The sequence below is a fragment of the Mustela nigripes genome, chromosome 15, assembly GCF_022355385.1.
Source record: "Mustela nigripes isolate SB6536 chromosome 15, MUSNIG.SB6536, whole genome shotgun sequence".
In the NCBI taxonomy this organism is placed as follows: domain Eukaryota; kingdom Metazoa; phylum Chordata; class Mammalia; order Carnivora; family Mustelidae; genus Mustela; species Mustela nigripes.
Genome location: NC_081571.1, coordinates 9,460,270 through 9,486,081, shown reverse-complemented (window position 1 = coordinate 9,486,081; position 25,812 = coordinate 9,460,270). Strand labels below are relative to the sequence as shown.

Sequence of the window (25,812 nt, the reverse complement as noted above, 5' to 3'; positions counted from 1 at the left end):
CACTGCAGCTCACCAAATGGGAAATGTTACAGGCTTTCCAACATAATAAAGTTGTTCTACTAACTTGAACTTCTTTCTCAGATAGGAAGAAATAAAGCTGAGTTTCCTGACATAAAGAACAGGATGCATTGATGTATTTTATAAAAGTAGAAGAGAGGAACCGTACCCTAGCTGGCCCAGCTTAAGGATTTCTCACAGGACATTTTTTTTTTCACTCAGGAGACTTTTTGTCTATGGTAACATCATCATCAGTGTTGGGCTGAGATTTTCCCTTTTGCAACTCAACTTTCAGAACAAATATATTTAGATACTATATTTATAAACATATTCTAAATTTATGGCCAGCAGGGAGGCGGGAAGGCAGCTTGGCCCCCTTTCCCCATTACTTGTCTTTCTTCCTAATTCAAGGAGCTAAATATATATCATTTTTAATTATCTTTTGTTAAGTTATGGTGTTTTGACCCAGGTGATTCACCCACTGTATGTCAAAGAGATAGACCACCTGACATTTTTGTTAAGTGCTTGGGATGTTGGATTACCCGGTTATTTCAACTCTACGAAGGTTTCCTCCCACTCTGCCCAGAATTACCCAGATCACCTCCGTTTTCTTTCTGTGGAGTGGGGACCAGCTGTCCCCTCACCCTTAGCGGAGGCTGCGGGTCAGTCCTCTCCCGGACTTACCCAAGTTGCCGCAGCCCATGCAGCGAAAGGACTAGCCCCGCCCCCCCCTTCTCCAGCGTTCCCTGTCCCCCCTCACCCCCCGCCCCCGCTCTCCCCGCAGCCAAGGCTCTGGTGGCGCTCGGGCTCTAGGACCGCGAGGGACGCGGGCGGGAGGCGGGGTCCGGCCGAGCGCGGGGTGGGGCCGCGCCTGAGTTCCCCCGCTCGCGCGCTCCGGGGCCGTAGAGCCGCGCGCGGAGGAGTGGGCGGGGCCGCGCGGGGAGGTCTGGGCGCGCGGCGGGTGGGCGGGGTCCGCCCCGCCGCTGGGCCAAGCAGCTGCCGGGCAGGCCGGGCATTAGGGCCTCGGCGGAGCCCGCTCCCCAGCGCGCAGGGCGGGGTGTACGGGCGGGAGGCTTCGCGGGCAGGCGCGGGCCCCGAGGCAGCGGCTGCGCCCTGCGCCGGGGAGGAGCCGGGGGCGGGCGGGCGAGCTGCAGGCGGGGACTGGGGCCCGAGGCGGGGAGTGCCGGAGCGCCGGCGGCGACGACGGCAGCGGCGGCAGAGCAGGCTCGGTGCGTGGGTTCGTGGCGGCTCGGGGTCCGCCCGCGGGCTGCGGTGCGAGCGGGCGGCCCGGCTCCTCTCCTCCCCCGCCCGCCGCCGCCGCTGTGATTGGGTGGAAGATGGCGTTGGGCGGATGGAAATCCTAATGACAGTCTCCAAATTCGCCTCCATCTGTACCATGGTAGGTGCGGCGGGAGGGCGGCGGGGGCGGCCCCGGGACCCCCGCGGGCGGGCGGGCGGGCGGCGGCTGCTCGGCCCTTGTCCGCGCCCCTTACACGGGCGGCCCGCGGGGCCTAGCGTGGGGGCCCCCGCGGCCCAGGCGGGGGCGGCTGGACGGCGGCGGGCGGGGAGCGCGGTGAGGTACCCGGCGAGCCCGGGCGGCGCGGGGGCGACCGTGGCAGACGCGGCGGGGCGCGGGCACCGATCGCCAGCGCCCGCGGGCTCGACTGTCCGAGTCTTCCCGCGGCGCCGGGGCGGAGCGGCGAGGCGCACCCCGAGCTGTGGGCGCACGGCCCCCGGCTGGGGTCGGAGGTGGAAGGACGCGGGGCAGCGCCTCTCCATTTCCGTCCGGCGGTGCGCCGAGCGGGGAGGCGGCCCTGGGCGGGGGTGGGGGGTCCGCCGGCAGGAAGGCAGGGTCTCATTCCTGCCGGGAGAGGACGGAAGTCAGACGCAGATATCCTCCGCGCGCCTTTGGCGACGCCGAGGCCCCCACCCGGTGCTTAGGGGAAGGGGGTGTGTGTGAAGGTGGAAACTTTAAATAAGTGCTGTTGAAAAATTTTCCCATTTTCGGCTCTTCCTGAGCAACGAGCTCTCCGTTTTCCAGCCATGTGTCCATGCAGCAGTCTCGGCTTTGCGAATCCGCGTTAATCTTGAAAACCGCTTAAGCTTCCCGGTCGATTGTTTACTTGAATACATCAGACGTATCTGTGTGTGGCTGGAAGTACTTCTCTGTACGGGGACGGATCGTGAGGGTGGTTCGCGTTTCGTTGGGGCATTTAAATAGACTGACGGAAAAGTGCTTCTGCCTGTTGCAAAGTCCCGAATTAATTACAGCAAAACGTGGGTGCGTTTAAATCTTGGTGTTTTCGTGATTGGCCAGAAGGGCCCCAGTTTTTCCACACGATGGGGCAAATTCGTTTCATTAGGTACTTCGGAGCTTACAACGAGGGATCTTAATTGTGAACCCTCACAGAAAAAAAGTTATTCTTTGCAGTGTGGGCCTACCGATTATGTTATTAAAGACATCTGAAATCTTTCCTTCTGCTCTATCTTACTGGCCCTTTTTGTGCGTCGGATTGCACAAGGAGATCCCCAGCAATCTTCGATTTAAGGGTAGTACATTTTATATGGCTTTCTTTAAGGAGTGATGAATCAGATTGGAAAGGTGCTTTAGAGGCAGATTCCATACTGCACGCTGAGGAACAGTACAAAAAAATGGCTGAAGTCAGGTGGAATTAAAATTTACAGTATTAAATCATGTTGAAGAGTGAATCACTGAAGAATCCATTTCCCCAAATGAATGTTTGTTCTTTTTCACAATTTACATTTTAGGAAATCATTGATATTAAAGGGACTATATTAACAACGATTCCCCAGGATCATGTGGATTAATTATTTTTAGATATGCCAATTATGATCGTATTCTGTTTCAGAAGGAATGTGATAATTAATTCTTTGAAAGTGATAATCTTGCCGGATTGCTGAGCTACACGGATTATCTGGTCATAGTTCATTGTCAAAGTCTATTGCTTAGGGAGTGAGTGATGTGTTACTCTCTACTCACCATTCATTCACTCGTTTATCACTTGGTAAGGAAGAGAGACTGGCCTCAGCCAGTGAGGAAACAGTAGTGATCAGGGCAGTCCGTGCTCATGGTGTATATGACCTAGTTGAGGGACACAAACAGTATTCAGGTAGATATATTAAATATATATGCTCTGATTAGATTAGGAAGATGGGGAGAGATTTGCCAAGTCAATCGCCAAGTAAACGATTCTGATTGAAGAATGTCAGACTCAAGCTCTTTCTAGGGCTTTCACTCAAGTGTGTTGATTGGTTGCATGAGGTGTGTGTGTATTGTTGGTGAATATGGAAATGTCAGTGCCTGGTCAAATAAGATAGTTCCAAAACTAGTGTTAGAATTGGGTGTGTCACAGGGCGCCTGGGTGGCTCAGTGGGTTAAGGCTCTGCCTTCAGCTCAGGTCATGATCCCAGGGTGCTGGGATCGATGGAGCCCCGATGGGATCGGGCTCTCTGCTCAGTGGGGAGCCTGCTTCCACCTCTCTCTTTCTCTGCCTGCCTCTCTGCCTACTTGTGATCTCTGCCTGTCAAATAAATAAATAAAAAAATCTTAAAAAAAAAAAAAAGAATTGGGTGTGTCTGTAGTTCATATTTGAATGAATTCTGATGTACTCTCAAAATAATGCTGAATGTCTCAAAGTAATCTGTAATCTTACTCTTTAAAGAAGACTGCAACCCATCTTAGAAAATTGACGGTCAAGAAAAGTAAAGGTATTTATTTACCTTTGTGCCTTTGTAGATGCTCTTTGTGTAGGCTTTGAACACTCCGTCTTTGCTTCTAGTCTGGTGAGTTCTTCCCCATCTCTCAAGCTGATAGCTTTACTTAGATAATCCTACTCCTGTCTGTCCCCACCTCTATCACCCTCATAAGTTCTTGGAGTTTTGGTAACCTCAGTAGCATTTATTACACTTGCTGTGTTGTGAATTTTTCTCTTGTCTCCTTATTAGACCGAAGACCTTAAGGGGAAGGACTATTGTTTATTTCTGCAGTTTGGTGGGTCACTAACTTCTGCAAGCTAGAGAACAGTTTCCCAGAGGCCTCCATTTCTCCTACCTGAGTTTGGGGGAAGTGAGTTTGTTTAGCAGGATGAGGTTGGGGGGGTGGTGGGGGTGTGTGTGTTGGTGGTAAAGAGGAGGTGGTGTTGGACCTAAGAAGAATGATGCTTCTACTCAGAGGGTCAACATCTGTGAAAATATGATGGATTGGAATTTTATTTTAGAAATAGTAAAGTGTAGGGGCGCCTGGGTGGCTCAGTGGGTTAAAGCCTCTGCCTTTGGCTTTTGTCATGATCTCAGGGTTCTGGGCTGGAGCCCTTGCGTGGGGCTCTCTGCTCAGCAAGGAGCCTGCTTTCCCCTCCTCCTCTGCCCGCCTCTCTGCCTACTTGTGATCTCTCTCTCTCTGTAAAATAAATAAATAAAAATCTTAAAAAAAATAGTGAAGTTTACCTGATTTTTTTTTTTTTTCACTTGTCAGCTTAAGGTATCTGGGCAGATTGGCAATACCTTGACTGGATCGAGTAACTGTTAAGAACAAATCTCTTCAGATATGTCTTATTCTAGGTCACTGTTGTTCTGCTAATATGGGAAAAATCAGTTTTTCTGAAGTTAGTGTTGTAGCCTGACCCAAATGAGCGATTCTTTGTTGATGGGAGTGAATAAACTTGGAAAGCTACGACTAGAAATGTTTTTTGTTTTTTGTCCACGAAATAATATATTTTCAGTGTTACATGGTGGTGTTTGTTTTGCCTCTGAAGTAGCTTCGATTTCACACAGTAGTTACCTGATATTAAATAGTCTCCTTAATAAGTATGAAATGATGGGAAAAGTAGCCAGATACATGTAAGAGAGGCCTAGGTTTGGAAACCAAAGCTGCAGAGCAGTTTTGGGTGGCCTGGGACTGGAAGGTGGTAATAAATACATGGGTCTTGCCCTGTTCCTCGAAGGCATCAGCGCCACCAGCTGGGATCATCACGTCCCTTCCTGCGTGGGTTGGAGAAGTCATGTTTGGAAAGAGATTGTTGAGGAGGGGGATTGGGTAAAGGAGAAGTTGTTAAGGGTCGACGGTGGTAGATCCTGGGATGGCACTGGCCTGGCTGCTTGCCCACTCCCAGTCACAGCACGGGGAAGTAGAGCCATCAACGTGGGAGGCCAAGGCCCCAAGTTTGTGCGGGTCTGACAGGTTTACTTCTTAAAAGCTTGTCCCTAAAACAGCATCCTACACGCGGTGACCTTTAAACTCCTTATTGAAGCAAAGTCACAGGTGAAGGTGGCTATTTGTCTTTTCTCATTGTTTTGAGTCTCACTGGGGTGACTCAGTAAGAGTTAAGAGTTAAGCCTCTGCCCTGTTGATTGTCAAACCCCCTCCCAGGGGGTCGGGGGTTGGGGGTGTGAGTGTGTGTGTGGCTGCTCTCTTCATGTAGTCCGAATATTGTATTAAATAATAAAATGCTTTGTTCCTTCTCAGGAAATAGGATAGATGTAATTCTTTTATTAGTAAAATAATTTTTATTTATATTTTATTAGTAGAATAGTACTTCTATAGTAGGAACATTCAAAGTGAGTTGCCATTATTTTACTCATTTTTGCTGTTTTTACTATAAACATTAATTTTAGACAGGAAAATTTCAAAAAGAAGGATTTTTTTCCCCTCATGTAAATGGTTAAGTACTGATAAGGAATGTTTGAGCATGTGTTTGAGGAGGCTTAGTGGAGAGATCATTTAGAATAAGTGTTATAAAAGGTTTATTTAAGCTTACTAATCTGATTTTGGCTACAATACCTTTTGGTTATTAAAATGATGTGTTCTCATTAGAGAAAATTTGGCAAATATTTTATAAAAAGCATTTGAAAACTCTTACTCAAAAAGAAAATAACTGCTTTACCTCCCAGAGCATATTTTGTCTTAAAAAAAAAAAAAAAAGCTTGGGCTACTGGGTGACTTAGTCAGTTGGGCGACTGCCTTTGGCTCAGGTCACGATCCTGGAGTCCCAGGATCGAGTCTTGCATCAGGCTCCCAGCTCCACCGAGTGTCTGCCTCCCTCTAACCTTCTCGCCTCTCATGCTCTCTCTCACCGTCTCTTTCTCAAATAAATAAATAAAATCTTTAAAAAACAAACAAAAAACTTAATCAGCCTTATAGATAAAATTTTCCATTTCAGTTTTCCCCATGAATGATTGTCTTGCTGGCTTTTAAATTTTGTACAATTGCAGGATAAGCATGGAGAGTTTAATGTTTAAAATGATAATATGGCAAGTTTGTTAATGCAGAAAGGTATGGCGATAGGCTACGATGCTGTATATAATTAGTAGAAATGGAATTTTGTAAATGATGATGGGTTTATTCTAATCTTAGGTACTTAATAGTTATCACAAAGATAAGACCATTGGGATTTGAAACTTTTAATATGTTTAAAAAGTATAGTTTTAAACACCATATTCAAGTGTGTGGAATGTGTCTGAGGACTGGATTTATATTATATCATGTGGTTTTGCTTACCTTCTGCTTCTAGCTAATCTTTATAATCTCAGAGCAGTTTAATTATTTACCCTATCATGATCCACGTGGCTAGTTTTAGCCAGGCTTGATCACAACACATCTAGTTTTATTTGATTCCCAGCTTTTGACCAGGTCCCCCAGAGATGGAAAACCTCCATTTTGTTACTTGGAAGTTTCTTCCTTCCTGCCTTTGAAATAATTTTTATTCTAGTTCTCCTGAAACTTCTGCTATCTCAGGAAAGATTATTTAAGCACTTGTTCACTTAGTAGCATTAATCCTTAACAGAAACCTTCATTTTTCCAGATTTAGATGGTCTGATTTAAATCAGATAGTCTAACCTAAAATCTAATTTAGATTTTCTTTTAGTAGCTTAATCCCAGAAACTTAATGTTTAATATTTTATTATGTATCCTACAGCATGGCATAGTAAAAAGAGCAGTTAACCCAGAAGATAAATTTTAGATACATTTGTACGTTTGTTTCCTTCCAGATCTAAAACCGAATACTTTGATTCCTTCAGAGTTTATAAATTATTACCGATATCATCAGTATTTTGGAACCTCTAGTCATGTTTTATCTATTAATTTTTTTCTTCTTACTTTTTGACTACCTTCACCCCTTGTACCTCTGCAGCCATCAAACTGTTCTCTGTATCTGTGAGTTTGGTGGGTTTTTTGTTTGTTTGTTTAAGATTCCCACATATGAGTGCTCATAGGTATTTGCCTTTCTCTGTCTGATTTACATCACGTAGCATAATGCTCTCTAGGTCCATCCACGGTGTTGCATATAGCAAGATTTCATTCTTTTTTCTGGCTGAGTATTATTCCACTCTGTGTATGTACAATAATTTCTTTTATCAATGCATCCATTGATAGACACTTGGTTTCTTCTGTGTCTTGGCTATTGTAAATAATGCTGCAGTGAACACAAGGGTGCAGATACCTCTTCAAGTTAGTGTTTTCATTCTCTTCAGATAATTGCAGTGTTATGGTAGTTCTATTTTTAATTTTTTTGAGGAACGTCCATACTGTTTACCAAAGTGGTTATGCCAGCTTACATTCCCACCAGAAGTGCATTCCCACCAATAAAGATTCCATTTTTTTCATATCCTCACCAATACTTTTTTTTTTTTTTTTTTGATCATACAGTCTAACTGATATGAGGTTGGACCTCATTGTGGTTTTGATTTGCATTTCTTTGAGGATTGCTGATGTGTATCTTTTCATATACCTGTTGGCTAGCTGGAAAAATGTCTGTTCAGATCTTTTGCCCATTTAAAAAAGTCAGTTTTTTTTTTTTTTTTTTTTTTTTGCTATTGAGCTGTTTGAGTGAGTTCTTTATGTATCTTGGATATTAGTCCCTTAACCAGATACATGATTTGCAAATATTTCTCCCATTTAGTAGGTTGTATTCAGTCATGTTTTAGATTATATAAGGAGCATGGAATTAGATACAGTTAAATGTGAATTATGTCTAGTTCCCCAGTTTTGTGCATGGAAAATTACAGTCCAAAGTTAATATATATTTCTTCCTTTAAAAGCATTTTGTGGAGGTTAGGGATACTGCCATTTTATTCATTAACAGGCTATTACTATGTAACTATTTACTCATGCTTGAACATTTTTTCTCTTCCAGTACCATTAAAACCAATTTTGAATTGGTGCCCTTTTTGAGAGTCTACATTTGTTTCCTTAGGTGTGAGTGCAATCTTGGACAACTTAATTTTCTGTGCTGTGGTTTCCTTATCTGTAAAATGGGAGTAAATGATACTTGGGTTCATAGCAATCACTTTGTAATGGTGGTGGTTCTTTATTACCCCTATAAAGTGATTTGTGCCCTCAGTGTGGAAAGGACTCTTTGACGCTACTACTGATTCATGTTAGCTCAACAAATATTAGTAAGCAAAATTGAAAAATTTGTTTCATGAAATGCAATTACTGCAGTTCATTTTCAGCACAGGAAACAGCTCATTAATAATATATGCCTCTGAAAACACAGATTTATTTCAAAGTGGATTAGATTATGATATTGTAAACTAAGAATGGAAATGATCTTTCTCTGTTTTAAATAGTTTGTAGAAAGATTTTATTCTTTTTGTCTGGGAATAGATATGGTCTAATTTGTGACATTCTCGAACATTTTTGAGAAGTTTAGGTAAGTTGGGAATACTACTTTTAGAAGAAAAATCTTGCCTTATTTTTTATACTAAAAAAAAAGGCACCCCAACTTTTTGTCACTGTTAGAACGACTTGTGTGTATCCAAGTCAGCTTCAGGCCTTATTTCCTTTTGTATTTTCCTATTGTTCCTGCCTCTGTCCTTTCCTGCAATAACATCTCTCGTTGGCCTGCCGTGTAGTTACCCAGTCTGCTTTCATATCTTGTTGAAAACCTATTCTCTCCTTGTCTCATGGGCTGGAAAAGGGTTAAATATCTGTAAAGTGCTTTAAAGTGTTGTAAGAAAAGGGTAAATGTTAGTTGTTATGAACAGTTATGTATGAGTTGCTGCATTAAAAACTTGCAACCAGAGAGACAGTGTTAGTGTGAATACCTGGAATTAGAGTTTGATCATTTAAAATCTTATGGTTAGAATTTGTATTAGAAGGAGATGAAGGACACAGTTTATAGACATAATTTGTTTTGGAAGAAAACTATTAGTCTTCACTTTCACAAAGTTCCCAGTTGAGAAGAATTTTGTGATAGTGTCAAGTCCAAGATATTTAATAGGAAACATAATTGTGTGAGGTGCTGAGACTTTGCATATCCGCTGTGTTCACTGCCTTATGCTTTTCTGTTGATTCTTTTTAAGAAAGATCATTAACTTTTTCTAGAAATTGTGGAGTGACTACAGAGTGTATAAGCTTGCCTAGACTCCCCATCTGTAGTAATCCACTTGTCTAAGGCTGCATGCCAGTAAAAATTTATTTCCAACTTAAAACAAGAAGTGGATGTTTATTTCAGTGATAGCTGACAGATGTTCTTATTGAAATGCTTCATAGGTGCAGGAATCATCCATGCATTTCCTACTTGTGAATACTGGTTTAAATCACAGAATCTTTTAGCTGAGTTATTGACTGTTGCCTTTGATTTTATTTTGGTGTTTTAGTGACCTAATAAGTCTTCTGCCTGATAGTGTTTTTCATCGGGGGATGGGGAGAATTTATTAGCCAATAGTGACATACTTTGTTTTTTTGTTTTTTTTTGGTAGAGAGTGTTTTTTCTTCAGTAAGTACTTTAAGGAAGTATTATTGGAGAATTACATTACGTTAGTTTTGGGGGGCGCGGTACTGAGACTACAAAGGTGACAATGGTAAGCCCTGGTCTTTACAAAGCTTCCCATTTAGTGTGTCCTGAATGGGTTCTGGTTGTGCTGAGAAAGTAATCCTCCTGGCCTCTAGGCAGCCGAGAGGCATTTGGATTGACCAGATCCATTGACTAGTCTCATCCAGTTGAGAATACTCTTATCTGTTTATTTTTGGAGGCTCTACAGTTACTACTCTCAAGAGAGAAGAGGACTTTCAGGGAAAAGGCTTCACAGAAGAGATTTGAACTTTGTGAAATGAAGTCATTTATTGTGTACACAAGGAGGGGTAGGATTCCAGATGTGAGCAAAGGTATAGAGTCATGGAATAATGTGCTATTTTTAGAGTCTGTAGTTCAGTTTGGCATGGAAAGAGTCCTGGGAGAATTTTAGGCTGGAGAGGAGGAAGGGGCAGATGCAGAAGTACCAAGAGAGTTTACCAATCATTGACTCTTATTAAAATATCATTAAAATATGTATTTAGCCTGAGAAAATAAAGTTCAGAGGAAAGTTGTTGGGATAATGAAACAATGGAATTGATAAAAATGTCAGTACATTGCATGGATTGTTAAAAGTTACTTGTATTATTTTTTTAAAGATGACGGTAACAAGATTGGGTATAATCACCACTATTCAGTGGGTGGTTAAAACCTGGTAAAGGTTTGCTCCTCCGAAAAACCCCAGCATTAGAAATTTTAAAGTTACATAGGCATGTTAAAAATGAAGGATAAATAAATACACACCCACCCTAGAGATGAATTTTCTTGCGTCCAAACCAACAGGAAATTAAACTCTATCACTCAGACTCTGAGAGCAGAAAAACAGAAAAATCAAGAAGCAAAATTAAAAAAAAAAAAGATCAACAGAAAATCCAGAGCTAGTTCATTAATTACAGTGAACCTAAATGGATTAAATTTATCTGTATTATAGTGAAAGGACTATCAAATTACATAAAAACCAAAATATTGCTAAAAGAAACCTGCCTAAAACAAAAAGACAACATATATAACCATATATTCATGTTATTATACCTAAGAAAACCAACTGTATAGATTGATTTTGAGATATTTCAAAATCATTTCAAAGTTATTTCGTCCTCTTTATCTTTTCTCATAACTGTTGCCTTGAAGACCCATTTAGGGCTAGGAAAGCTCAAATGATAACCTCGTTTTCACAGATTGGAGAAACAGGTTTTAGGTTGTTCTCACATTCACTAGGGATGAGGTCTGAATTTCTTGACCCCCAAATCCATAATGATATCTATAAACCACTATGTTGAAGCTTTCATGGTTGGAACAAAATTGTTTTTCTTTCCTTCTTAGAGAAGAATTTGGAGTTTTTGTCTCTTGACTTCCATGTTTTCTGTGTGGGGGGGAGTACCTTTGAGTCCCACTTCATTAATTATTGGTACTTGGATTTCAGCTTTGAACTGGAATAGTCATTCTCATTAGATCACATGAGGGGATGCATATGAAATGAGACAATTCATGTAGACATCCTTTGTGCTATAAAATAGAACCTAACGGGGCACCTGGGTGGCTCAGTGGGTTAAGCCGCTGCCTTCGGCTCAGGTCGTGATCTCAGGGTCCTGGGATGGAGTCCTGAAAGACCCCTCCCCTAGAAGATAGATAGGATAACTAACCGCTTTTAAAGGTACATTGGTACAAGACTGAAATTGTCTCTGTTCAAAAGGACAATGTTTTCTTAGATCAATTGATCTGCTGTTAAGAAAATGTAAATGGTTTTCTCTTTGCCTGCCCAGAAAAACCAGTTTCTATGTTTTGTTTTATCAGGTGTTTAACATCCCTAATTATATTTAGGCATGTGCTTTAAAACTTTCTAAAATTTTAGCAAATGTTGACAGGATTTAAATTGTAAATCTCTTTAACTCCAGCTTTTCCTTGGTATGTGAAGTTGCTCATGAAGTACTACTGAACCAATGATAAACCTTGGGTTACATTTGGGAAAATGCTATAACTATTCTAGAGATTCTACGCACTTCCTAAAGTTTTAACGTTTTGAGAGATCACCGCTTGATATTGTAATTATGGGAATGTTATGTGTCACAGAAATTGTAACCTGATTTCCTTGCAGCTAAATTGTAAACTCTCATCAACTCTAACTATATCCATTCTGAATTTTTGTCATTTTAATTGTTTTAATTCTCTTGCAAAATTATCTTCAAGTAGATTCCTATAAAGGACTTTCAGGACAAATACAGATATTTAATATGCTTGAAAATCCTAAAACTGAAATGGGTAAGAATTTCCAAAACTGACTAAAGCCGCATTCACCAGAATTAGTAACATGGGACTAAATGGGACTAAAAGATTATAGTGTTGTGTCTCTTAATGTTTTGTCTTACTTTAAACATTGCTGGTTCTCTCTACTGTTTGCTCTTACAGACTAGGGATACTCCCTCCTAGTCATCTGTAACTTATAGAGACGTAAAAGTGCTCATTTGTAAAAGTACTCAAAGCATTCACCTTTTCTCTCTATCTGAACCCTCTGAAACCAAAAGGTCTTAGTAAGTATTCTTTCTTCCATGGCAATCAGTCATTTGCATAAGTTCAATAAGAATCTGTTCTCCTTGTAACAGGAAAGAATTGGAAACACGGGTTATTTTACCAAGGCTTTGACTGGGATGTCATATTTGAAAAGACTCAGATATGACCAGACAGCTTTAAGGAACTAAGGTTGACTTTATGAAACCTGGAGCCATAAAGCCCCTTGGGACTGTTAGCCTGATACCTTGCTTACAGAGTTCCCAGCAGCCTCACCAGGTGAGTAAAGAATGTCACTCCTTGGTAGGTGCGGAGACTCAGAAAAGGAACTCGCCCAAATCGACAGGTATTGCAGGCATGCCTGATGGCAAGTACAGGGCTTGGCTTCTGGCCCGGAGAGGCTACTAAAAGTTCAACCTAGAGATTCCTTATAAGAAGTTCCAGCAAAGCAGATTCTAAAAGATCTATATGATCACACTCAACTGTTCTTACTGAGCTTATGTAAATAATGGGCCAAGTTTGTAAAAACTGGATTTGTTTCACAAGTGAATTAGTCCTGATTTGGCTATCTTTGTAAATGAGGGTTATTTTAGAGAGAAAAATTGTTTTAGTAACACACCTTTATGGATGTTAAAATCTAGATTTGATTGTATTTAAATGTTTACCTAAGCTAAACAATTTGAGGTAAACTTCAGAGAAGTCGATCTTATTATTTTGTGGGGATATTAGCAGACCCCACAGCACATGATTAAACAACTGGAAAATGGGATTGATTCCCCTACAATTGTATAACTTAACTAACACCTTATGTGTGGCTGGGATAATGAAATTGCCTAAAAGCCACCATACCACACTCCATAGGATTAACTATGGACTTGTGGAGATAATGGATGACCCCACTTTCTTTATGAGTGGATTGGATGATGCATGGGGGACTCCCCTTATCTCTTGACAAGTTTTCTCTCACTTGCCAGTGATCCTCTGTAATCAGGATATTGTTAAGGCTGGACCACTCAAAGGTCTTCTTATTGGTTTCACCCCTTTGTCATATTTATCCTAGAGGCCACCTCTGTTGAGGTGCAATTGCAAATAGATGCTTTAGCAAAACCTAGAACAGCCTCCCTCATAAAAGAGCCTCAAAGTTCACTATGGGACAGTCCCTGACTGTAATGATGTCACATCAGGTCCAGATTTGTCTTAGGGATAAGTCTCTCTCTCTCTCTTTTAGTGATTGGTTAAGTTCCTGGTTTGAAGGAGGACTATGGCCAAATCTCCTTCTCGGGCTTCTCATTTTTATCACCTCATTAACCTTAATATGTTGCTTTGTTCAGTGTTTCTCTGCTTGGTGCCTAGACTCCATTGCTGCAATGACTTCACCATGACAGACGATCCTTGTCGCGTGAGAGGACGCCTCTTCACTGCCAGCGCTGGATTCGGCTGCCTCCGCCTTTCGTAACTCCCCTATACATTCCTCCACTGATCAATTTTGACCCCAGTAGGTAGGGACAGCTCTACGCCCCTATTCAGCAGGAAGAAGTTACAGAAGATGAGACCTTCCACCTTCAACCACCTTAAAGATTTAAGAGTCAAAATTGTTCAGGGGGAAACGATGAAGGAGCAGGAGGCTGGCTGAGGATGGAGAAGGGGCTGGTGCCTTGCACCCCCTCTTCACCCTTCTCCACCGCGAAAACTGGTTCAACAGACTGCCTTGGCTTACTACTTTGTTGTCATCTATAACGGGCCCTCTCATCATTCTGTTATTAATTCTAACTTTTGGTCCTTTTGTCTTAAACAGGTTAGTACAGTTCATTAAAGATCGCCTGTCTGTTGTTCAGACTATGGTACTGACACAGCGATACCAACTCCTCAAACAAACAGAGCCCCGGACTAGCTCAATGCAAGGGCAGGACATGCAAGAACAAGACGAATGGATAGAAGATTCTATCCATGATAAAGAAAAAGGGGGGAATGAAAGACCCCTCCCCTAGAAGATAGATAGGATAACTAACTGCTTGTTTGCTTTTCTGAGAACCGCTGGCTTTTAGGCGTAAATTAGGTTATTAATTGCTTATTAATTGCTCTTTTGCCCTTCTGTAACTGCTTGGCTAATAGAAATAATAGAAGACGCCATGATGGCATTCCTACCTTCCCCCTTCTTTTTCTCCCTCCCTGCCTCTCTCCTCCTGCGCGTGCCCTCAGAACCAATCAGCTTGTTCCCCCTTCCCGCCTCTCTCTTTGTGCGCATGGGTCCCCAAAGCCAATCAGCAAACTCCACCTATGCCTTTTTCTTTTTCTTTTTTTTTTTTTTTAAAGATTTTATTTATTTATTTGACAGAGAGAAATCACAAGTAGATGGAGAGGCAGGTAGAGAGAGAGGAAGGGAAGCAGGCTCCCTGCTGAGCAGAGAGCCCGATGCGGGACTCGATCCCAGGACGCTGAGATCATGACCTGAGCCGAAGGCAGTGGCTTAACCCACTGAGCCACCCAGGCGCCCCCCACCTATGCCTTTTTCAAAAGTTCTAACTGTCAACCAATCAGTTGCGCCCCACCCAAAACTTGTTTGTACCTGTCTATAAAAACCCGGCACCACCCCAGCCGGGTGTGCTCAGCTAGCAGGAGCTGCTGACCACCCGCAGGCGCGCGCTGACCACCCGCAGGCGCCTGCGTAGCAATAAAGAACCTCTTGCTGATTGCATCCAGTGGCAGTGTTGGATTCTTGGGTAAGGGAATCCACCGGTCTTTCAGTCCCACATCAGGCTCTCTGTTCAGCAGGGAGCCTGCTTCCCTCTCTCTCTCTGCCTGCCTCTCTGTCTACTTGTGATCTCTCTCTGTCAAATAAATAAATAAAATCTTAAAAAAAAAAAAAAAAGAACCTAAAATCAGTATATGACCATTATTGATAGGACTCCTTGTCCTCCTAAGGAGAGGATGGAAGGCACATTAAGGTGCCATAGTCCAAGAGTTACAACAGGCCTCACAAGTTTGCTTTCACAAAGTGTAGTCATGTCAGAGTTTGAAAATGAGTGTTTTGAAGTTCCTGGTCTTAGGATGCTCAGGTGACTGATGAAGCAAATTTCTAAGTGGTGGTTGTTGTTGTTCTTCTTCTAAAGATCATTTTAATGATTCATAAATTTATGGTTAATAGAGGTTTTATTTGTTTGATTTTTGTTTTTGTTTTGTTTTTTCCTGATAAGCTATCTGTGGGTTTGGCTCTTCTATTAGCATACAATTCACTGAATTATTTGTGCTGTGAGGGTGTAGTTAACTTCTGATATCAGCAAACTTTCTGTAATTCACTTCTAGTAGCAGTTTTTTAAAGTTCTAAAATTATGGAGAGTAAATGTTGTTAATTTCTACAGTATTGGTCCACCTGGATTTTTCAGGGATCCTTGACAAGAGAATTTTTGTAATTCTTTTAAAGTAGAATCTTACAAAGAACCCATCTCAGCACAAATAAAGCAAGCAGTGAAGGGGCAAGGAGAGACTAAAATAAAAGCCATCTGTTCTTTGGAATGATAAATATGTTTGTAATATGAGATTCTGTAGGCAAAAACATTTATTCTGATTTGTCTGTGATTATCTCAGGCATTATAACTGAAGAAGTTACTATCTTTTTTCCTAGAATGTTGTTCCACAGTTTTTTGCTGATGTCAGACAGATTCCCTGGTGTTTAATTTGCTTTATGAAGATACTCCTGCAGGATGATTACAGTGGTACCTTGGGGGTAGCAATTGGTTCTTTGAACTTTGCACGAGGAAAATGTGTTTTTCAAAGAGTAGGAGAAGGGTGTTCTTGTTTCTGCCAAACAGGATATAATATTTAGGTTTCCAGCTTACAGCCTTGAATGATGAAGCTTTGGTTCATCTAGGAACAGGTGAGGAATAGAAATGGAGTGTTTAATCTTTCATTATTTGATGGACTTAAGAGTATAACGCTCTGATTGCCTCAGACCAATGGTAGTCAGGGTTCTTTCTTTAAAGGTGAACAAAAGTTGAACAGTTTTGAAATGTGAGAGGCTCAAAACTAGATATAATTGATGAAAAACAAAACCAGAAATACTGTGCTTTGATTCTGCTATGCAAATTTATTATTCTTGTTATTTGTATATATTTCTTTACAAGGCCTTTCACTCTTTTTTTCTTACTAGTTTCTTTAGTTTACTAGTTAGTTTCATTTGTTTTTACCACATTTTTTGAATTCGAAGAGGTTTACATATCCCTCACAGGGAACCCAGTTCAGTAAAGACCTGACATGTTCCCATGCCTGGTAAAGCAGCTGCCTGGACTTTGACTCTCAGCTTTACAAAGAGAAAGTTGAAGGAAGCAATCTTACCTTCTGATTGATTTTTTTTTCACCCCTGTGAAAATCAAGCCTTAGCCTAGTAACCCCACTTGTGTATTGGCAACATTGTCATCTTGTTTGAAGACATGCTAGATTCCCCATTTAAACTAACAAGTAATATCTGTCACCTGTTTTGTTCTGTCTGTAATTTTATTGTTTTTGTTCCTTAAAGACTACATGGCTGCTTGTGCTGAGGTCACTGGCTTTCCCAGTACTCCACAGTCCTGCTGTGCCAGGCTACTTGCTTTAATTCTCTCCTGTCACTTTGGGAGCTGGACCATGTCAGCCCTGACAGTCTAGCTTTGTTGGGATGTTCCTGCCGTTTTCTATTAGTGATTACTTCGATCATCTTAGCAGACTTTGGAAAGTTGAATGTGACTTCAGTAATTTTCAGCTTTCACAAAGAATTTAGATCTAGATTTCTTGGTGAGAATTTTTTGCATCCATGTTCATCAGGGATATTGGTCTGTAATTCTCCTTTTCAGTGGGGTCTTTGTCTGGTTTTGGGATCAAGGTAATACTGGCCTCATAGAGTGAGTTTGGAAAATTTCCTTCTGTTTTTGTTTTTTGAAATCGCTTCAGAAGAATAGGTATTAATTCTTTTTAAATGTTTGGTAGAATTCTCCTGGGAAGCCCTCTGGTCCTAGACTCCTTTGTTGGGAGATTTTTTTGGTAACTGCTTCAATTTCTGATTATGCGTCTGTTCCAGTTTTCTGTCTCTTCCTATTTCAGTTTTGGTAGTTTATTTGTTTCTAGGAATACATCCATTTTTTCCAGATTGCCTAATTTGTTGACATATAGTTGTTCATAATATATTCTTAGGATTTTTTGTATTTCTTTGGTGTTGGTTGTGATCTCTCCTCTTTCAGTTACGATTTTATGTATTTGGATCCTTTTCTTTCCCTTTTCATAAGTTTAGCTAAGGGTTTATTGATCTTACTAATTCTTTCAAAGAGCCAGCTCCTAGTTTTGTTGGTCTGGCTTACTATTCTTTTGATTTCTGTTTCATTGATTTCTGCCCTAATCATTATTTCTCTTCTCTTGCTGGATTTAGGCTTTTTTGCCGTTCTTTCTCTTTCTCCTTTTAGGTGTAAGGTTAGGTTGTATATTTGAGATTCTCTTGTTTCTTGAGAAAGGCTTTATTGCTGTATACTAGATGTCGATTTCTAACGTTTATTGAGTGGCTACTTTCTGGTGATATTGCTAAGTAACCTCACAAATTGAGATCTTATAAATAAAGGTGAAAAAAGAGTTTGGATTTAGGTAAATTTATGGATGATAAATCTGGAATGAATTATTCAAGAAAGGATATTTGGGTATATTTTTGGTTGAAATCAAAGCTAACAAGGCTCTCTTAAAATGCTACTCTAACAGGGAGAAGGCTGGACTGAATAGGTGTGGCACAGTTTAGAAATGAAATGTAATGATGGAACATTTGTAAAACCTCCAGATATGTATGCCTGTGGAGTGGTTGGTAAATGTTGCCTTATTTTCCTTCTGTCATTTTTACAAACAAAGTATATTTAATACTGACTCTGAAATATGATGATGAGGTCAATTTTAGAAATGGGATGGTAAATATGCTTTTGTAGATTAGTAACTAATGAATTCTTTTGAACTGTCGAAATGAGGAATTTAAAAGTGAATAAATCATTCCGGTTGAACCGTGTATATTGTTAAAGAATATGACATGTGATTACCTTGGAAACAATAGTCTGAATTCTATGTTTCTAAAAAGTTAAAGAGCCACTTACTATTTTACAAAGTACTAAGCTGTGTGAATTTAAAAAAAAGTCATCTTCTGCAAAGAGAAGGAGATGCAGTCTTTCCCAACAGTTAACTGCTTGTGAGAGTCTGTATGGTTGGACGTTACCTGTTCACGTACAAACATGATGTTGTGTGTTTGTGTCACTTCCCCACCCCCAACAAAATCTGCAGATTTGCAGCTTGCAGTTTTTACTTCCATGTATAATGGCTATTTTTCTTTGTCATTTGGTTTCTTCCTTCTAGGTCAAAACTGTGCTCATTTTATTCTCCGTTATTTTCAATGTCTCCCATGTTAGACCTTATATAGTACTATTGCACATTTTCATTTTCTTAAACCCCAACTGTAACAGTTTCTCAGAGCTGCCTGAACAAAACACCAAAATCAGTGTGGCTTAAAAATCACAACTGTATTGTCTCCCAGTTCTGGAGGTCAGAAGTCCAAAATCAAGGAGTCAGCAGAGTTGGTTCCTTTGGAGGGCTGTCAAGAGAGTCCGCTCTGCCTTTCTTGAAGCTTCTGGTGTTTGCTGGCAGTCTTTGGTGTGTAGACCCATCCTGCCTGATCTTTTTTTTTTCCCCCTAAGATTTTACTGATTTATTTGAAAGAGCACAAGCCGAGGGAGAGGGAGAAGCAGGCTCCCTGCTGAGCAGGGCGCTGGATAAGGGGCTTGATCCCAGGACCCTGAGGTCATGACCTGTGTTGAGGGCAGATGTTTAACCTACTGAGCCACCCAGGTGACTTCCCCTCCCCCACTTTCATCTTTACTTGGTGTTTTCCCTCTTGTCTCTCCCATTGCTTTTCCTCTGCACGTCTGTCTCTGTCCATGTTTCCCCTTTTCATAATGACACCAGGTGTTGGATTCGGGCCCACTCTAATGACCTGTAACTTGATGACCACTGTAAAGACCCTCTATCCAAATAAGGTCATATTCTGAGGTCCTGGGGGTTAGGGCTTCAGATGCTTTTATTGTGGGGTGCCATTCATTCCATAATGGCGGTGGGGCCATCAGGCCCATTTCTGGAGTCTGAATCTGAATGGTCAGGCTGTGTCCTGGACATTGGATGCATGGCTGTTTACCTCTTTACCAGTCTTTGTTCTCAGGGGGCTTGCAGTCTAGTTGGGAAGACCATACTCACACATGGCAGGGTAAACAGTGACCCAGACCTCAGACTTGTTGCTCAAAGGGAAGACAGGCCGAGTTGGGAGTGAACAGACTCTGGACCATCTGGAGGCTTTCTGGGAGTGGTGGAGAGGGGAGCTTGCTGGGATTCCCGAGGTGATAGGAAGGACAATGAGGGTGGGGAAAGGGCTTCGGAGAGGAGGCAAGAATGTGTGCATGCATGAGAAGAGCTAACAAATAAGCGTTTAGTGATTAAAATGACATAAGTAGTTTAATGTTTCAGTAATTTTGTCCTCAGATTTGTTAAATGGATTCCATTATATTGGTTTAGGCAAAAACCTCCTCTGAAAGTTGTCTGGCAGTTAAAAAAAAAGCATGTTTATGTGATTAATAATCACATGTGCAGCCTACAGGACTCATTTTTGCTCCAGTGAGTTAATGAGAAGAAGTACTTTTGATGAAGTGGGTAAAGGAAAGTGGGAGACATCATAAATAGGGTACTCACTCCGTTTCTCCCCAAAGTCGTGACAGAGAAAGAAATCTAAAAACCTTTGATCCTTTTCAGCCATGGCATTATTCCTGTGGGTTTTTTTTTTTCTTATTATATGTAAAACTTAAAAAAGAGATCAGAGGAAGTGGTTTCATAGAAAATTTATCTTAAAATGTCAACAAAACCTTGTTACTGTGGGTCAGTCATTAGTAAAAATAACAATGCAGAATATATTTTCATGGCAGATACATGCTGTGAAGAAGCCTCACCAATATCATTTTCATTTTAGACCACTTTATTACTTTATTTTTTTTTGAAGAGCAACTGCAAATCTGTGAAATGGGCCAGTAAGTGGTAGTGTTTTGTTTCACAAATGAGAAAATGGATGAATAGCTTACTACATACTACAGTTACATGATGCATGATTTGGGATTAGGAATCTGCCTGGGATCTCTCCAAATTCCATCTAGTGCTTTTGCCACGGGACCGTACTGCTAGTAATGTAAGTGTGGAGTTCCTCCCCTCCCCAGTACAATCACAGTATCATTTACTGCCCACACCCCCATTTCCCAATTTCTTAATGTCCTCAGTCCAATTACTGTTGAAATTGCCTGATTATCTCAAATGGTTTTACATAGCTGGGTCTGCACATGGCATTTGGATATTCTCTCTCTTAAGTATGGATCTCTCACTCTTTTATAAATAATAGCTTATCTATTGAAATTCAGTTTTCCCATTCTCTGCATTTTGCTGATTATATCTTTTTAGTGGTGTGTAGAATATCCCTCCATCCTCTGTATTTCTCTAAACTGGTAGATCTGCAGGCTTGATCCAGAATCCGTATTTTCCGTTGTAGTTTTGGGTTTTTTGTTTGTTTTTTTTTTGCAAACCCCCCCTCCCCCCGCCCGCCCCAAGCAAGGATGGAATGAGTGAGTGGGTGCGTGGTAGTGAGAAGAGTGTATGGTAATTGGTGTGTACTTGTAGTTCCAGCACATCAGGAGGTACACGTGTTTTCTCTTTCTGTGATCGTGAAGTTGATGGAGGGTTCAGGTGTTGTCAGCATGATTCCTATTATGTGCTCCCCAGCAGCTTTTCACCTAATGATTTTAGCAACTGTTGGGTAAAAATGACCTAGGTCAGCATTTCATTAGAGCTTAAGAATAGTGTTTTAAATGCTTTTTACCAGTTTTTGTATTTGTAGGAAATACTATAGAAAACATTTAGAGAGACTGTAGATCTATTTTTCATATATGTAGATGTAAATCTCTTAACATATGCAGAATATTTTCATAATTGCACTCCCAAAGTAATAGGCTGAGTTTTAAAATAAAATTTAACTTTTTTCATACCTAAACATAATTTTTGACTACAGGTGGGTAAGTACCTGGGATCCTAATAAAATTCTTGCATCTGAACTATAGTAAGACTTGGCTGTGATTGTACACTATGCTAGACAAAGTAGTTTTTCTTATTCCCCCTTTTTAATATGCACCTGTTAGAATGACTCTTGTTTTTAAAGCAACTTCAAATTTTTAAGCATATGATTGAGGCTGCTAGATGAACTAACCAGGTACAGTCACTTTTACACTATCAGAGTGCTTTGATTTCTGTTTGTAAGGTTTGAAATGGACCAGAAATTTGTGTGTATGTAATAAATTACCACCAATTTAGTGGCTGAAAACAACATAAATTTCTTATCCTGTCATTCTGGAGGCCAGAAGTTTGAAATGGATCTCATTGGGCTAAAATCGAGGTGTCAGTAGAGCTTTGGTCCCTTCTGGAGGCTCTAGGGGTGAGACTCTTTCCTTGCCTTTCCCTGCTTCTGGAGGCTGCTCTCTTTCCTGGCCTGGGAAGCCAGAGAGGGTTGGTCAGTCTTTCTCACATCATGTCGTCCTGACCTTGACTCTTTTGCCAGCCTCTTGCACTATCGGGAACCCTAGTGATTGCATGGGTCCCACTTGCGGAATGCACGATAACCTCCTGTCTTAAGGTTAGTTGAGTAACAGCCTTAATTCCCTCCCATCATGTAACCTAACATAGTCTCACGTTCTGAGGATTAATGATGTGGACATCTGTGGGTTGGGAGGGAGGTGGTGCTGTTATTTTTTTGTGAGCATAGTGTATATACATATTTAACTTTAAAAAATAAAGCCTGCATTATATTTAATGTCAAAAATTTGTTCCCGGCAATGTTTGTAATGAAGTTTGGGCTGTGGTGAAGTATTAGAAAGGAGTTTGAGTGGATTAGTAAACATAGGCCTTTTGTGCTAAGTGGGTGTTAAGAAGTCATTAGCTGTTGCAACTATAGGAGTAGAAACTGTTGGCACATCACCCATCTCAGCAGAAGAAATGGAAAGATCCAACAGGGTGTTTAAAGTGCTCCATTCAGTGGGTTTTGTGTTTGTCAGTTGTACAACTCTGACCAGCATCAGTTTGCAACATTTCCATTGCCTCTACTGCAGAGTGAATGTCGCGTCTCCCCAGAATTTATCTGTAGAAAATGGTGGCTGTTTAGGAGGGCTCTTGTTACGATGAGTGCTGGGTGTTGTATGTAAGTGACCAATCACTGAGTTCTGCTCTTGAAGCCAGTATTACACTCTATGTTAACCAGCCAGGATTTAAATAAAAAATTGGGAAAAAATGGTGGAGGTGATGTGGTCAAAGGTGTGGCTTGTGAGGGTGGAGCCCTCACAAATGGGCTTACTGTCCTTTGAAAAGAGACCCCAGGGTCTGCTCCCTTTCTGCTCTGGGAGGCTTCAACAGGAAGTTAGCAGTGTGCCATTTGGAACAGGACCCTCACCAGGACTTAGCTGTGCTGCCGTGATCTGGGTGGGACTTCAGCCTCGCAACTGTGAGAAACAAGGCGAAGTTTAAGCCACCCAGTCTGCGGTGATTTGTTAGAGCAGCCCAAGCAGACTAAGGCACCGACCTTAAAATATCTCTGTTAATCCACTTGAGTCCAGTTACCAACGTTTTATAAATTTTTTTCCCTGGCTCATGTCTTTTTTTTCCTCCTGTATTCCCCTCTTACTGCTTTCTTTTGCATAGAGTGAATGTTTTCTAAGGTAGCATTTTTATTTTCATTATCGATGTTTTATTCTGTATGTGTTTATATATTTAGTGGTTGCTTTAGATTTCACCATATACATTTTATTTATTTATTTTTAAAAGATTTATTTATTTATTTATTTACCGGACAGAGATTATAAGTAGGCAGAGAAGCAGAGACAGAGAGAGAGAGGGGAAGCAGGCTACCGGCTGAGCAGATTCCCCCCCTTCCCATTCAGGGCTTGATCCCCAGACCCTGGGATCATGATGTGAGCCAAAGGCAGAGGCTTTAACCCATTGAGTCACCCTACCATATACATTTTAAATGATCAGAATCAATGTCACGTTTATTTTGACTTAATTCCAGTGAAATAAAGGAATTGTGCGCCTGTTTTCTTTCTCCCCCTTTTGTGGCATCATTCTTGTACATATTTCATCTGTTAATGTTATAAACACATCAGTACATGGTTATAATTAGTACTTCACCATTTCTGTTTCTTAAGCCCATTGCCCATTATTGATACATATGTTACATGTGTATTACATAAATATATATTATAGTTCCAGCAGTATTTTATATATACATAATCTTTTGTAATTGCTTCTTAAGTCCGTTAAGAGAGGAAAGGAGGAAAACAATGTGTTTACAGTGACCTTTGTAGTGAAACAGTTCTCATTACAGGTCCTCTTTTTTTTTCTTTTTTGTTCATGTGGGCTTGAATTCCTGTCTGAGGTCACTTAATTTTAGCCTAAACAACCTCCTTTAGTTTTTCTTATACGTGTGGCTGCTCGAAAAAATTGTCAGGTTTTCTTCTTTCTTCTCTTTCTTCTTTTCTTTTCTTTTGGTCTAAGAAGGTCTTTATTTCACAGTTTGAAAGATTCGTTAGATTTAGTATTCTTGGTTGATAGTCTTTTAGAGCACTTTGTGTATGTTACCCCACTGCCTTCTTGCCATTGTTTCTGCGGAGAAGTCAGCTGTTAACCCTATTGGTGGGCCAGTGTGACCGCTCCTTTTTCTCTTGCTGCTTTCAAGATTTTCTCCATTTCTTTGACTTTCAGTGTTTGTTTGTGGGTCTCTTTGTGTTTATGACCTATATATTCTTCAGTTCTGGCTTATGTTGAGTGCCTCTGCCTTTCAGTGGAAAGTATTGCTTTTTTTAATTTTGACATTTCAGTTATACCGTGTCAACTTTGTAACTCAGAATGATTAGATTAATTCAGGATTGCTTTGTCTCAGCTGAGAATATATTAGTATAGTTAAATATTACAAACATTCTCACAGAAGGCATTTAGGAGAAAATTCGATGCAAACTAAAATGAAATGATAATGTGAATTCTTTTCACGAGTTGTATATTGTGCCTGTAGGTTAGTTTCACTGTATTCTGCAAATAAATTTGTTCCATGTTAGCTCCTTAAAAAGGCTGTGGACGTGAGAGTGTCTAGCTGTGTGGAGTTTATAAGATGCGGTATTTGTTGCATAAGTCTTTGTAACAAGTACCAGAGACAGTGCTTGGAACAAGGAAAATGTATTGTCTTACAGTTCTGAGGGCCAGAAATTGGATCAGGGTGTCAGCAGGGTTATACCTTCTCTGAACGTGCTAGAGAAGACTCTGCTACAGGTCTCTCTCTCCTAGCTTCTGACAGCATCACGTGTTCCTTAGTTTATAGATGGCTCTCTTCTCTGTGTCCCTTCCAATTGTTTTCCCTCTGCATGTGTCCGTGTGTACAGTTCTCCTTTTTGAAAGAACACCAGTCATATTGGATTAAGGCTTACCTTAATAACTTCATTTTAACTTGATGACTTCTGCAAAGACTCTATTTCTAAATTAGGTCACAGCCTGGGCTCTTGGGAGGTCAGACTTCAATGACTTTTTGGGGAACACAGTTCCACCCATAACAGATGGGTTCAAGGGCTGGTGCCATTTGAAGTCCTTTCAGGAATAAGGTACGGACTTAAAGAATTGTACTTTTTAAAGGGGAATAGAAATTGCCCTGTTTAGGTATCCTTCAAAATAACTAGTTTAAGTACCTCTAAGTTTACTTACAAGCGAGCATTGGAGCTCTACAGCTCCAATTTTGCATTAATTTCATAATTGGCGATATTGGAAGTGATTAACCAACTGCTTGATTTCCCCCCCTCTCTTTGCAACTGCTCAGTCCCCTACTTCTCACCCCCTCAGTCTTCCACAGCTATGCAATATTTTCACTAATTACATGGATATTTAATAAGAAATTTTATTGTTTTACTGATTATGAAAGATGTTTGTGTGAACAGGAACGTGTAAAGAAACTAAAAGTACCTATAACCCATTAATTAATTACTAGGAATTGATAACATGTTTGTGTGTTCTCCTGGCCTTTTCCATACATAGCAAATACGATTTTTCAAACAAATTTTTATGATTGCATAGCCTTTTAACTGGGTTGTGGCTAATTGGATTAATTATTATTGCTAGTGCTCTCAAATTAGACATTTTAAAATTCATTGCTCCTGTCTTCTTCTCTTCTGTTACCTCTTGGAGCCCAAGATAGACGTATTTTTGTTTCTTGTCTTCTCTACTGACAACAGATTTTGGTTTTTATTAGAGTTTTGGAGTTAAAAGGGACCTTAGGACAACTACCCCTTTATGGCTACAGGTACTGTAGGGGAACTAAATCTGGGATCGAGATATTCACAGTGATGAGCAGATTCTAAATGAACTCCTTCAACATAGTAATTTAGATTGAAGCTAT

At 40.8% G+C, this 25,812-nt stretch overlaps 1 protein-coding gene across 1 annotated transcript in view; it reads left to right on the top strand.

Annotated features, from left to right (window-relative positions):
• Positions 1 to 979: 979 nt before the first annotated feature.
• The window catches only part of USP12 (ubiquitin specific peptidase 12), a 106,625-nt gene continuing 81,792 nt past the window's right edge, over positions 980 to 25,812 (top strand). The window contains exon 1 of the mRNA XM_059377639.1: positions 980 to 1,396. Within this exon, the coding sequence (XP_059233622.1) occupies positions 1,349 to 1,396 (48 nt within the window). The 5' untranslated portion in view covers positions 980 to 1,348. The remainder of the gene's footprint in view (positions 1,397 to 25,812) is intronic.